Source organism: Anastrepha obliqua, chromosome 3 (genome assembly GCF_027943255.1).
Source record: "Anastrepha obliqua isolate idAnaObli1 chromosome 3, idAnaObli1_1.0, whole genome shotgun sequence".
Lineage (NCBI taxonomy): Eukaryota > Metazoa > Arthropoda > Insecta > Diptera > Tephritidae > Anastrepha > Anastrepha obliqua.
The window spans coordinates 53,346,144-53,361,510 of record NC_072894.1 but is presented as its reverse complement, the minus strand read 5'-3'; the positions used below and the strand labels follow the sequence as shown (position 1 = coordinate 53,361,510).

The 15,367-nt window shown below is 37.6% G+C and overlaps 1 protein-coding gene across 5 annotated transcripts in view; it reads left to right on the top strand.

The window, feature by feature from the left end:
* Positions 1 to 204: 204 nt before the first annotated feature.
* Positions 205 to 15,367, top strand: part of LOC129243029 (adenylyl cyclase 78C-like) — a 40,665-nt gene continuing 25,502 nt past the window's right edge. For 3 of the 5 annotated variants that reach the window (XM_054880075.1, XM_054880074.1, XM_054880071.1), the window contains exons 1-4: positions 205 to 529; positions 5,327 to 5,460; positions 6,861 to 6,950; positions 9,129 to 9,290. In XM_054880075.1, the coding sequence (XP_054736050.1) occupies positions 9,271 to 9,290 (20 nt within the window). In that variant the 5' untranslated portion in view covers positions 205 to 529; positions 5,327 to 5,460; positions 6,861 to 6,950; positions 9,129 to 9,270. The remainder of the gene's footprint in view (positions 530 to 5,326; positions 5,461 to 6,860; positions 6,951 to 9,128; positions 9,291 to 15,367) is intronic. The other 2 variants (XM_054880073.1, XM_054880072.1) reach the window with 2 other exon arrangements.

Genomic DNA, 15,367 nt, shown 5'->3' with positions numbered 1-15,367 from the left:
CTTCTCCTTTGTTACAATAACCCACGCCGATTTTCTTATCACTTGTACGTGTTTAAATTTACGCCTCAAAAAGATTCATTCAATCTTCAAATGAAATTGCTTGTTGCATGTAAGTTAACGTATTCAACAATTCGAATTAACTTCACTTAAAATATTCATTTATTTATTCCCACAAAATATTATGCTGACGCTATGTCTGCGACAGCGGATATTTTGGCAGAAACAGTGCCAAGTGTTTTGTGGTAATCTGACGCGCACGTGTTGCATCGTCAACAATAAATGCAGTTAAGCGAGGTTTCATTATGTTGTGCTTGCCTAATTAGAGTTAGTCTTTTTAGAGTACTCAAGCAGAGCATGAAGCTCAAGTGTAATCAAATAAAATAATAATACCAAATAAAATGTAAAATAAAATAATAATAAAAATACTAATAAATGTAACTATAATAAATGTAATTTGTAGCTGTTTAAATGAGGAGGTATTACGTCTAGCGACTACTACCTGGAATAATAAAATGTAATTTGTACATCTGTAAGTTAGTTGTTTACTTAGAAAAAGCTAAAAAGTTGTATGGAGTGTTATAAAAGTGACAGATAACATATTTTATGTTTTATTTTGCATGCATTTTATTTGACAATTAGAAAAACGTCAAAGATTATGTGAGTTCAAAATTCTTTTTTTCCGACGGGTTCAATTTTTTAGCTAATTGAGAAGGTACAGTTTTTAGTGTAAATTTTATTAAGTAATCAAACTACATTCTTTACGACTAGAAGTACATATGTATGTGTTACATAAGAGTTGACATAATTCTGTAAATAGTTTTTAGTTTTATAAAGTAGTTTGGCTTTGTTGTAATAGACTGCAATAACCAAGTTGTAGCTAATTTAAGTAAGGTAAAGTACTTTGCGGTGTGCTTTGTGTAGTTTGCTTTAAGTTATTTTTGGCCTAAGGAACTTTTTCTTGGACAAGTTCTTCGCTAGAGCACATTTACCATATAAGAATATCTAAAACATACTAATACGCGAAGTGTTACAACACATTTCATATCTGTTTATGCATATTTGTATGTATGTATGCACTATATGTATATAATATTATAATATAATAATTACACTAAAGTAGTTTGTAAAAATAATAAACTGCTTACAAAATTTGGCATTGCCCTTGACTGTAGCAACTCATTTTTGATTACTAAAATTAATAATACAATTTATTTATTTATGCAAATAAGTTAACTTAATTAATTCAAATTCAGTCGTGTTTGACATTTTGCTTTCCCCCGTATACATTTTTAGTATGTAATTAATATATAAAAATATGTGCGTTTCTAATGCGAAAAAAATGTTGCAAAGTACATTTTTTATAGCAGTGAAACAAAAAACTTCAGACTAAAAAACGACAAATTGGTTACATTTTTGCCAGCGATATGACTTAAATGCATAATTTTTCCTTTGTGTGTTTGCCAACTAATAAATAACAAGAAGAACTAATAAATAATTTAATATATTATTTAAAAAAAAAATGCGTTTTGTTAATGAAGTAAAAATAAAGTAATAATAATAAAAAATCACGGTCCTCGCACTTTTCCTAATTTACTTTCCCTGTTTCTAAAAAAACAACAAAAATTCATTCCTCAACACCCGAAACTTATCCTTTCCATCCTTACTCCCGCACAATAGTCAGCGCATTACTCGTACGTGCATTGCGGCTGCTAAAGCAAGCAAAATCAGTGGCATTGCATCAGTGGCGCCTCAACCATCTGTGCGATCCTTTTGCCAGAAAAATGTGGAACACAGATGGCGTTTCAAGCAGTAAGAAGGCGTTGTTCCTAAGCAAGAACAGGTGGGCATTCCCACTACTTAGGACTGCAGGCTAATCACTTACCCTGTCAAAAATTAAAATAGATTAACAAAACCAACGCAATAATGAGACTAGTCGAGGCCCTATGCTCCCGAGAGGAGTGAACAAGGAAAAACAAAAAAAATATTAATAAAAAAATATCAATGAAAATAAGTTAATAAAGACGTAGGTAGAGGCGTCAAGCCCGTCGTAGTAACAAAAGACAACAGAATGAGTTGACGAAGATGCATAAAATGCCGCTAGGAGTAAATAATTTTTAAATTAAATTTAAGCAATATTGAAATATAAACATTTATTAAACGAAATATTTTATAAGGGTGAAAAAGCGAACCGACTTTCAATCTCTTAAAGGTGTGGTTGAAACATACTATGTCTCATATGAGACACATAAACCAGGCGTTTATACAGGGTTTGATTGAAAAGTAATGAGCCTTCCCGCGCGGAGCGTCTGCCACGCGATCAACCGAATTGGCTGGTGGGGGAAAATGATCGTTGGACCTTCCCCTTCCACTAGAAACCGGCCCCAGTTCGCTGGCAACAGCGGTGCAGTCAACATTGCTCCGCGCGTGAAAGCTGTTTTAAAAGTGTGTTAGGATTTTGCAGTAGCGAAAATGCAGCGATCGTTGGTGCAACGTTACTCGATCTCGAGGCATGGTCCACAAGGAGTTTGTACCTCCAGGAAGCACTCTAAGCGCGGCATTTTACAAAGAAGTGCTCCTTCGGCTGAAAAACCACGTCGCCCGAGTTCGGCCCGACCTCATCAACAAATGGACCCTTCATCACGACAATGCGCCGGCGCGCACCGCCTTCCTCTGCACCTCTGCATTGGCCAAGATGGGGATTCCGGTACTTCCCCACCCGCCCTACAGACCTGTCTCCTCCGGACTTCTTCTTGTTCCCGCGCCTGAAAAGAAAGCTGAAGGGAGGTGTTTCGACTCCATCGAGGCGATCCAAAAAACTGTGACAGCCGAATTGAACGCGATTCCGGCGGATGAGTTTAAAATATGTTTCCTGCAGTGGAAGGACCGCTACCAGTGGTGTATTGACGCTCAAGGGTCCTATTTTGAAGAATATTAGTTGTATAAGCCAAAAGGTTTGATAAAACTGCTTAAAAAAATAAGGTTCATTACTTTTCAATCAAACTCTATATATATGGGGCATTCTTCGCCAACCGGACACCCCCATCTGCCCAGAACAGTTTTTATAAAAAAAATTTTTCCCTATGCCGAAATAAAAGCTTATGTCATGTACTTTAATTTGTCATGTGGCACTTTTTAAATACTAAAAAGCCATTCCTTCCAAATCTCAAACAAAAAGGAAGTGATTATTAAAAGATTTTCCAATTCTCCAGAAGAAAAAAAAGTTTTACTGTGAAAAAAATCCTGTATTATGAAAAAAAAATTCCAATTTCAGCAATTTCCTTCAATATTTATATTCAGCAGCGAACCCAGAAACCCCCGAGCATCATGTTTGAGGAGAATTCACAGTAAAACTTTTTTTTCTTCTGGAGAATTGGAAAATCTTTTAATAATCACTTCCTTTTTGTTTGAGATTTGGAAGGAATGGCTTTTTAGTATTTAAAAAGTGCCACATGACAAATTAAAGTACATGACATAAGCTTTTATTTCGGCATAGGGAAAAATTTTTCTTATAAAAACTGTTCTAGGCAGATGGGGGTGTCCGGTTGGCGAAGAATGCCCCATATATATATATTTTTTTATTATCTGATTTTCCTAGATTATTGTTATGATCGGTGGTGTGAACTTACATTTAGTATGTAGCCGTAAGCCCACCCATGAGATTTGATTGCATACGCAAACATATTTTGCAAAATAAAAATTTTCAACTACGTGTTTGCAATTGTTTCTACATGAAGGCGCTCGTGCAAGTAATGATGATCATTTTGAACCCAGAATCATTAAAATCGTATTCGTAGGTATTCAAACTATACGGAAATCATCTTCAATACCTACTTAACAATGTGTGTAAGTTTGGTTTAATTCGGTTCAAAGACACGGCGGGTCCACGTTTTGGCATATATTTCGAGACCCTAGTCATCAATAGGTATGAAAATTACCCCGTATTAAAGCAGTTATCAACAGCTTTCATTTGATATCCATATTGCACAAACACATTCTAGGGTCCACGTTTTGGTCTCTATCTCGAGACCCTAGTCACGGAGCGGATGGAAATACTCTGAACTAAAGCATTCACCAACAACTTCCATTTGATAGCCATATTGTACATACACATCCGAAGGTTACCCGGGTCCACGTTTTGACCTATATCTCGAGACCCTATCTACCAATAGGTATCCAAACTATACGGAAACCATCTTCAATACCTCCTTAACAATGTGTGTAAGTTTGGTTTAATTCGGTGCAAAGACACGGCGGGTCCACGTTTTGGCATATATTTCCAGACCCTAGTCATCAATAGGTATGAAAATTACCCCGTTTTAAAGCACTTATTAACAGCTTTCATTTGATATCCATATTGTACAAACACATTCTAGGGTCCACGTTTTGGTCTCTATCTCGAGACCCTAGTCACGGAGCGGCATGAAAAATACTCTGAACTAAAGCATTCACCAACAGCTTCCATTTGATACCCATATTGTACATACACAACCAAAGGTTACCCGGGTCCACGTTTTGACCTATATCTCGAGCCCTATCCACCAATAGGTATCCAAACTATACGGAAACCATCTTCAATACCTTCTTAGCAATGTGTGTAAGTTTGGTTTAATTCGGTGCAGACACGGCCGGTTAGCGAACACACACAAAAAGTTGACTTTATTTTATATATAAGATTTTTTTCAGTTTGTGTCCGAAAAATCCAAATATCTTACGGAACCCTATTTTTTCCAAAATAAAATGTAATCCATGTTACTCGTGGATAATGTAGTTTTCGAATGGTGAAAGAATTTTTAAAATCGGTCCAGTAGTTTTTTAGCCTATTCGTTACAAACAAACAAACAAACAAAGTTTTCCTCTTTATAATATTAGTATAGAAGTATAGATAATAAATATTATTATAAATAAATAAAAATAAAGAAAAAACATAGCCATTTAGCTGATTTTTTCATGTAAAGGCCAAAAATGGTGATATTTTTAAATTGGGGGACATCAGAATTCGTTTTACAGGTATGGTTCCTTGGGCAAAGTTTCTTAGTTTGATCCCTAGAATACGATTTTCACAGAGCAGTGAGCGATTTTTAAATCGACCCGCCCTAGTGCATACTATAGTATGTATTGCTTTAATTTATGCGCCTCACAGCATTCTGTCTGTATGTAACCTACAGTTACAACTGAAAAGTTTGAAACTCAAACTCATAATTAATATAAGAACTTAAATCTGGAATTTATTTTATCATTCATTATTTGGTTTAGTGCATTTGGTACCTTTATTTCAAATACTTTTTCCACTGATATGCATGTATGTATTTTCTTTTTTCTTATGTAGTACTGCCGAATATTGTGAACAATCAAATTCGCGCTGAAATGTATAAAGGCACCGATCCCACTGTCGAAACACAATTTAACAAACTCTATGTGTATCCGATGGGTAATGTCAGTATACTTTTTGCCGATATCAAGGTGAGCAAAGTGAACTATTAACAACCACTTAAAAAAAAATTACTTTAAAATAAAATTGCCGAGTTGAATAAAATACTGGAAGTGCATCTCGATCAACTATAATCCTTTAACAGATATTAGGTCGTATAGGCTGTAGTTTTTTAGGTAGCAGAAATGTCAGCTCTTGCTCTTGCATCAACTATTTGACCAGATGAGTAAAGTATACAGCGGGTTGCTAACTCCAAGACAGCCGCAACTTCAGATGGCAATAAATGTGAAGAAGCGACTTGAGCGAAATTCCCGTCGAAGTGCCAATCAAATGGCGAAAGAACTGAAAATATCTGACCGTAGCATCCTCCACATGCTTAAAAATGATCTCAAAGTCAAGCCTTACAAGATGCAAAAGGTGCATGATTCACACCGAAACAGCAACAAGTCAGACTTGAGATCTGAAAAATGATCTCAAAGTCAAGCCTTACAAGATCCAAAAGGTGCATGATCTCACACCAAAACAGCAACAAGTCAGACTTGAGAGAGCGAAGGAGTTGCTTCGCTTGGCCGAAAGCGCTCAATTTCCGAACATTGTGTTTTCTGACGAGAAAATTTTCAAATTGATGTGAACCAAAAATGGCTAAAAAACAACGTTCCGAACTTCATAACGTCCACACAATGTCTCTCAAATTCACCAAAAGTGAAACTGATGAATTATTCTTTTTGGAACATTTTAGAGAGCAAAGTCCGAACTAAAAGATTGACCAGTCTCGAGGCGCTAAAAAAAGCTATTGTCCGCGAGTGACATGTTTGACTTGTGATAAGAAGTATACCCATTACGTAATTCAAAGTGTATTATTCGTAAAAGCCTCTAAGCTATGCATAAACAACTAGAGGCAAGGCAACATGCATAGCTCAAAGTTCAAGCTGTTCATTTGTCGAGAAGATATTAAAAGCTTTTGAAGCCTATTAACACCAACGCAAGAACTCGCCACAAGGCAACTACAAGGTTTGCGCCGAGAACTAAGGAAAGACACGACGAAGTGATATTGGAAGACAACAACGCTCGGCCACATGTTTCCCAAGGCATTAAAATCTTTCTGACAGCACTGAAATGGGAAGTTGTATACCACGCGCCTTATACCACAACAGCTCAGCGAGAAATTTTTCCAACACAAATTTCCTTGTATGCTTTCCGAAATATATATTACTAAAAAATTTTAACAAGCAATGGACAATATTTTGAAGAGTAAGCGGGTAATCAATCATTTGGCTACAAAAAAGCTTCAAATTTAGGGAGAAAAATTACGGTATTTTAGTTGTATAAGTAAACCCATTCTATATTTTTATTATAAGCAATTTATAAAAATTCTTATTTTTATTGGCAAATGCTTGAAAATTTACGAAAATGTTGTACTTTTCACCTACAGGGTTTCACTGAGTTGGCAAGTAAAACATCCGCCCAACAACTGGTCAAAATTTTGAATGATCTATTTGCTCGTTTCGATCGCATCGCCGAGGTAAGATTCTGTTCATATTTGAACCTTTAACATTCATACATACAATAATGACTGTGAAAGCCGTCGTGCGCTTATGCCACGCTCTTATAATAGATAGCCTCCGGGAGTGGTTTTCCGGAGTAGTCAACACTTGACAATTTCGGTTTCCGTATTCCGCTATGAGCACTCTTGTTTTCATATTTTAGGAAGTGCTTCGAAAGTGCTTTGTAGTTGTCAAAAGCTGTTAGAAAAAATAAAAATAGCAATTCGTTTGCAAGTGGGAAAAGTGCAATTATTACTTTTTAATGTTGGACGATTTTGGAAAACATGCCTTAAAGCTATGTACCAGACAATGTTGTCGTAGAGGCACGCGTGTTGCCAATATCAACATTCTCTCTGACAGTCACGCAGCTCTAACATCGGTAGACAGCTTCTCATTCCGATCAAGGTAGGTCTGGGAATGTTTTAAAATTCTCGATACTCTAGCGTAAAGAAGTTTTGTTACTCTTATGTGGCTACCGGGACATGAATGGCACGATGGAAATGAAATTGCGAACATTTTAGCGAAAAAGGGTGCAAACACTCCAAACACACTTCATAGGCCATGAATGTTTCTGCGGGATAAATAACCGTTGGAAAAGGGCCTTTCTACGTGAACGAGAACAATGAGACTCTAATCGAGTACAAGAGAGCCCAAAAGGGCATTCGGCAATTAAAAAGACTTATTAATCGAAAAGGTATAAAGGTAAGAGCAATCCTAAACCTCAGCATAAATGACTTAAAACTTTACACTGAACTATTAACAAAAACGACTGGCGTCCTTTCTTAAACTCGGCCAAAATCGCGTAAGCGGTTAACGCGCCAATCAAGAAGAAGAAGAACTATTAAGAGTACATTGTAACAAAGCGCACTAAGTTTAACAAACCGTGCCAGTTGCTTCTTTCTTCAGCCAAGTCCTTCTCCACCGAATCTTTCCAACGTAGAGAAGGCCTCTTCCTCTGCTACCACCAGCTGGTACCGCATCGAATACTTTCAGAGCCGGAATGTTTGTATCCATCCGGACGATATGACCTAGCTAACTAAGCCGGTGGATCTTTATTCACTGCGCTATGTCTATGTCGTCGTAAGCTCATTGTTCCATGGCCTACTATACTCGCCGTCGCCAACGTGCAAGGGTCTAAAAATCGTTCACAGAATTTCTCTCTCACAGTCCAAGCGACGCTTTATCAAATATTATCATCGTCCACGATAGAGTGTTAACTTTGTTCGTCGAGAGAAGATTTTACTACTCAGTTGCCTACTTAGTCCAAAGTAGCACTTGTTGGCTAGAGAGATTCTTTGTTGGATTTCGAGGCTGACATTGTTATCGATGTTAATACTGGTTCCCGAATAAACGAAGTTTTTTATCATAGCGGAACCATAGCTGTCAACACTGACAGGGGTACGGGTACGTGAGTGCACCGACAACTTTTTTGATGATTGTAGGAACATCATTTTGTCCTCGTTCACCACCAGACCCATTCGCTTTGCTTCTTTATCCAGTTTGGAAAAGTCAAGTTAGGTTCAGAAGTCAAAAGTCAGAACTAACAGCGCACAAATAGTCATTTATAAAAATAATAATATAACAACAAATAAAAATAAAAATAAAAAAAAGAACAACAAATTTTTACTGACCTCTGTGTACACCGAATGTCCCCAAACACTTTAAATTTACATTTTTATTAGCCACTAAGCACCTGCTCTTGATGACTCTTGACCATAAATTGTCTATAAAACCAATGCTTGTTCAGTTAACTTGTACATATGACACTTAGCCTCAAGTGCAGAGACATTGATCCGGAGTAAATTGTGCACTTAAGTGACGGCATCAACTGTCACTGTTGACACATATTTGCACACATTTTACTCTGAGTTCTTGCAGTTGCTTTAGTGGCACCTATACAAGTATCTTCATACATATGTTTGCAAAAACAAAAACAAATAATTGACTAACCAGCCAAAATGCGACAGATAAGACACGAATTTTAACATAAAAATTTTACGTTTTTCCGGTTCTACCCTGGTCATTGACGCACTGCGCTTTCAATGCTTCCGCTGGATGTCTCGCATATACACAAACCCTGATGCTGCTGTTGTTTTTATTGCATACATACTATGTGGTGCCTCTACTTCGTTCGCTTTATATGACCGCAACCGCAGGACAACCACTGTTTGCGTGTGAAACTTTTGGGCGATTGCTATTATTGCGTGTCACAGTTTGAAAGCGACAATTGAAAGACCCGACCGGATCATGCGGTATGTAGTGTGGAGACTGGCTTGCACATGATAAAGGCCATCAAGGATGTACAGCTGCACACGCATGTAAGTACAATGTTTTATATGAATTTGTGTATATTTTTCTGTAATTTTATGTATATATGTATGTATGTATGTGTGAAACGTATATACACTTGAATGTAGTCTTGTTGCAATAATTTTAGGAGGATGTTTGTGGTTAAAGAAGGTAATAGGTTCACATAGCAGCTACTTATATTGTATATATGTATGTATAATTTACACATACGTATATCCCTTGTTAAATGCTTGGCCAAGCCCTTACTTCAATTAGTGGTGTGCGTCTTGATTTTGTTCCACAAATGGGGAGGCCTACTGTTTTATGCCACCTCCGAACGCAGATGGGTTTTGATGACATGCTTCTTCATGGCAGAAATGCACTCAGAGGGGTTTGACATAGCCTGCCGAGCGGTAACTGCTATTAGAAAAAACCTTCTCTATCATTTGGGATTTCATGCGCATAGTGGGTTTAAAACTTGGGCCGTAGTAGTCGTAGTTGACCAATACAATCAGTCATCTGTCCTTCCTTTTTCCATCAATCTGTCAATCCTTTTTCTATTCTCTACAGAACAAGTTTCGTGAAATTTCTTCAGCAATCTTTCAATTGTCGATTCATTCGGAAGGTTATTTTCACCAAAGAAATCACGAATTCTACTATGTGATGTTCTTAAAGATCGACAATTTTCATAGTAAGTTTCAATACTTAGCTACACATTTCCGAATGGTAGTCACGTTCGTATCTGCTATAAATCGGTGTCGAATGAGTCCAGAAACTCAGCATAATAGGCGCCTTAGATCATGTTATCCTTTTACCTAAAAAAAGAAGCTGCTGCAATTACTGTTCTTTGCCGACCAACAAACCCTCACTTGTTTTCTTTGGCTTCGATTCACCAAGCGAAGGGCACTCTGTCTACTGTTTGCCATTTGGATCGCAATTGAACATCGCCAACTACTTCTTCGAAGTTGCCTAACGATTGGGTTTTTCTTCGATTATGCGTAAAAGGCGGTAATGATTTACGGATTGCCTTTTCATCTCCAAATAGTTTTCCAGAAATGAAATCATTGTTCCACTTGATTAAAGATTATTGAAATTCGAGCATTTTCTCGTGTCCTCTATTGAACTACCATAACATTTGGCGGCGTATTTGCCGGTGCTTTCGTAACGAAATTGAGTAAACTATAATACATAATACTTGAAGTTTTGTTTTGTTAGTGTGATGATTTTCGGTCTGAATAAGCATACGAAGTTCACTTTTTTAAGGTTCTTATGAAAGTACTGCCAAGGTAAAAATATTTAGGAGATAAGTCAAAATATTTGACTGTTTTTTTTTTATTTATTTTGTTGGCACAAAAGTTGTATGCAATAGCATAAGGGTACCAGAGACATGAAGAAATGTAAAAAAACAAAGCCATTTTTGGGCGCTTGTAACTTGCACTTATTTAAGTAAAAATACTTATTTGTTTTACTAAAATTTCATGTGCCTGTTTACTGCAAGCCCATCCAAAGGTTTTCTAAAAACTAAACATTTTTATGGATATTTGTTGAATATTTTCTAAATTTGCTACTTATATAAAGTTTGATTTATAAGGTGATGATCAATATTTAAAGAAAAAAAATACATAACAAAAATATTTAAATCGAAGAACATTATAAATTACATAAACTTGCCATGCAATCAGTTATATTCAGCAATATATATTTTCGAACGCATTTTTTATATTTTCATAAACTGCATAAATTGAACAAATTGCACTTAATTGTTCTATTTAAAATAGCCTGGCCGTATGAAATTGTGTGACGTTTTATTTATAAAGTGGTTATTTTTAGTAATCGTAAAAAATTCATACAAGAATGCGTTAGAGTGAATAAACTGCAGCTATATTATTAAAATGCATTGTTTCGTTGACGGAAATAGGGTATTTGGTTTTTCTTCAAGGATATTGAAGGTTAAATATTAAAATTAAATTTTGCAGTCAAACGCGTATATCTTACGAATCAGTTGAACTTAAACAGTGCAAACATCAATTTTCCATAAGCCTAATAGTTTCTGGGGAATTTATTTATCATTTGAGATTATATTTTTTTGTTTAAGAAAAAATTTGAAAAAATCAAACTGTGCGATATCAGAGCTCAATTTAAGTAAATCTGCGTATTTAGTTTCTCCCCAGTACATTGACATTTCTTCAAAAGGTTTTCAAATTTTCATTTCAGATGCAGTACAAGACAATTTTTTATGAATCTATAACGATCTGTATAGATAATACATGCGTGTAAAATGAGAAAAATGTTGAGAAAAGATGAAAACACCATTTAACGCGGGGTTTGAGTACCATCAAAAGGCATATCATAAAAAGAATTGAAATTGTATCGAAGAAAAATTCGTTTTTTATTAAGATCCTATAAATTTCCACCCATACTTCTTCTCAAATTTAAAAATAAATATGTTTCGATAAAACACAATAATTACTTGCTATTTTTGTGCTACCAGACACGTAAATATATTTTCAGTTTAAAAAAAGTTAATTGGCGTTGTTTTGTTGGAACCAAATATTGTGGAGATCACAGGCTTTGCCATGGCGCGATAGCGTTCACTATTTACTGTTACGTTGGCGCCAGCCGCGTGTTTGAAGAAATACGGGCCCATGATTCTTCCAGCTCGTAGGCCACACTAAACGGTTGTTTTCAATGGTTGTAATGACTGTTCTTGAATGGCTTCAGGTTGTTTTTCAGCCGAAATACGGCAATTTATTTACGTAGCCATTAAGTCATTAATAGACCTATGCGCTGAACTTCATAAGTTGGCCTCAGCGCGCGATGAATACTTTTCGCAGAGCATCGATTTTCATAATACAATTGTACGATTTAAAAACGTTGTTGAGGCGTAAGTCTTTCCATGATGAAATGTCAATGGATACTGAAAAAATTATGTATAAGTATTTAATTCTACAGCAGTCACGCGTGATTTGTCAAAAAATCCCTATTGGAAATAGTACATCCAATCGCGTTTACTAACTCTCGTATTTTTGTAGAAGAGTTAACTTTTGGTGAGGCAAAATATAAATTCCTACACACCAAATCAGCTTTCGCAATTTGATGGAACATTTTAACAAAAAAACTCCCATTTATATTACACCCGTTACTATTTATACTATAAAAAGCATCCGTTAACACTTTGTTGTGTTTGAAAATTCTTAAGCGTTTTTAAGAGAAATTATTTTACGTGGGAAGGATGCGCGAACACAACAATTGCCTGTTAAATAAAATGCGAACGCGTTCGGTGGTAACTTTACAAGTGATTTGTTTATTTCAGAATTCAAGTTTTTATAATGTTTTAGCCTAACGGATTAAGTTCATATTTATGTAATTATAGTAAATATGTATTGCTCTGTTACGTTTATGTAATATAGGTGTTTATACATATATAGTGCTATTTTTATGTACGAAATTGAACAGTATTTTTAGAAAACAGTAAACTTAATTTGAAACGTTACAAGAAATTATGGAATTTAACAAATTCTAATAATAATGATTAAAATTAAATTAAATATATAAAATTAAATTAGTAATTAAAATTCTAAGCCATTTGGCGTAACACCGGCCACTTTGAAAGGCTCATGGTCCTTCAACATCTAATGGCAGTACGGCGAGCTTGTGAACGGGGCGTTTAATTACGCCCGCTTTGGTTGCCACGTCTGCTACGCGGACTTTGCCGTCTTGCCCTGTTACGGTTGCGGCGACGCGGCCGAGCACCCATTGCTGCGGTGGTGTGTTGTCTTCCTGAACCAGGACGAGGTCGTTCAGCTCGAGGTTGCGCTTCGGATGCAACCACTTGTTCCTCTGTTGAAGACCCAACAGGTAGTTCCTGGACCACAGTCGCCAAAACTGTTGCTTGAGACAACAGACAAGTTGCCATCTGTCGCAGCAACGCATTGGGTCCATCGATACTTGGGCTGGTGGCAGCGCTCGAAGGGGGCACCCAACTAGTAGGTGCGCTGGTGTTAGGGCCTCTCCATCGTTCGGGTCCTGACTCAGTGGTACCAGGGGTCGCGAGTTGAGTACGGCCTCGACCTCGACGAGCAGAGTCTGTAGTTCTTCGGCGGTGAGCAGCGCGTTGCCGATTGCGCGCACGAGAAGGTGTTTGGCGGACTTCACTGCCGCCTCCCATAACCCGCCGAAGTGCGGTGCCCTGGGTGGTATAAAGGCGAAGGTGAATTCTTCGTCCGTTGCGTACTTCTGTACTTCCGGTTGTTGGGCCTCGAAAGCATCCCTCAGCTCGCGAAGCTTGCGATCGGCGCCGACGAAGTTGGTGGCGTTGTCGCTGTATATTTTCCGCGGCATTCCTCGGCGTCCAATGAACCTTTTTAGGGCGAAAATAAAACAATTAGAAGACAAGTCTGTTACTAGTTCTAAATGTACTGCCTTTGAAGTGAAACAAACGAACACTGCGATATATGTTTTTACTGGGCGTCTACCTCGTATTTTTAATGTAGTATATACGGGACCACAAAAATCTACTCCACATATTAGAAAGGGTCGTAGTGCACGAAGCCTATCGGCAGGCAAATTTCCCATTATTTGGGTTTGCAGCTTCGGCTTATAATGAAAGCAGTGTGTGCAGTTTCGAACGGTACGACTACAAGCTTCTCGAGCATTGACCAGCCAAATGCCGTCTCGGAGAAGCGCTACCAATGCCTTTGCTCCAGCATGGTGATTTCGAAAATGTTGGTCCCGTAAGTATGTGGTAACGAAGTGCGAGTTATTGTTTAAGAGCAGTGGGAACTTGGCATCATATGGGAGAGGCGCATTTAATAGGCGGCCTCCTACTCGGAGTAAATTAAACGACAGCGACAATTCCGAGTAGTTGTGCAAAAATGGATTAAGTTTTTGCAAACTTGAGGGTAGGGTGGTACCTTTGGTGAGTTTCATAATTTCTTCACCATATTCAACATGTTGAACCACCTGAATGACTTTGAGGAAACTTAATTTAATATCCTCAGCCGTCAGCATTTGTGTGAATGTCGCAGATGGGTTTCTAATACGTTTTATCCATCTTAATATGTAAGCGACAATACGAAGCAGTTTTTGATGAGAAGATACTCTTTTGGTGAGTTCCATAATTGGATGCGATTCATTTGCTTGAACAACTAAAACTGTTGCGTTCCGTTTCTTCTCTAATGCTTCGTCTCCTGGAGAGAGCTGGAAGTGGGTGTTTGTTGGCCATAACGCAGGGTCTTCTAGGAGGAACTGTGGACCGCTAAACCAGATAGAATTATTCAATTCGTCCACGTTACAACCCCGAGACACTTGATCCGCGGGATTTTGCTTAGTTGGCACATGTCGCCAAGTAGCTTTATCCGTCAACTCTTGGATTTCGGACACTCTGTTTGCAACAAAGGTCTGTAGTACAGATGGATGCGTTTTGATCCAATGCAAAATAATTTCGGAGTCTGTCCAGAAGTTTATATTTTCAATTGGCCTACTCAACATTGGCGCTATTCGTGACCATAATTTGGCCAGCAAGTGGGCTGCCGAGAGCTCTAGACGCGGAAGAGATTTAGTCTTCAGCGGAGCCACTCTAGACTTTGCAGTAAGCAGCGTACATTTCGTTCCACCAGCCGAATGGCTACGTATGTATATACAGCAGCCATACGCTCGTATTGAGGCGTCGGCAAAGCCATGAATTTGGCAGCTTGCACTCGACTCGGTGTGTACAAACCGAGGAATGCTTATTGATGGTAGCTGCAGTAGATTGGCTTTGAAATTTTCCCAGCTGGTGTCGAGGTGCAATGGAATCGACTCATCCCAATCTAGTTTTTGCAGCCAAAGCTCTTGCAATAAGATTTTTGCTTTGGTAACTAGTGGGGCAAGTAAACCAAGAGGATCGAAAAGACGAGCCGAAACTGATAATATGTTTCGCTTAGTGGCTCGTAAACTGGTAAAGTTGTCATTTAAGACAAACCGAAACAAATCTTCCTTCGGCAACCAATGGATTCCAAGTGTTTTTGTGGAGTCTGTGTGATTGAAGTTTAAGGCCTTCTCAGAACTCTCACAATCGAAAAATGATGGGTGATTTGAAAACCACTTAGATAAATTGAATCCTGCC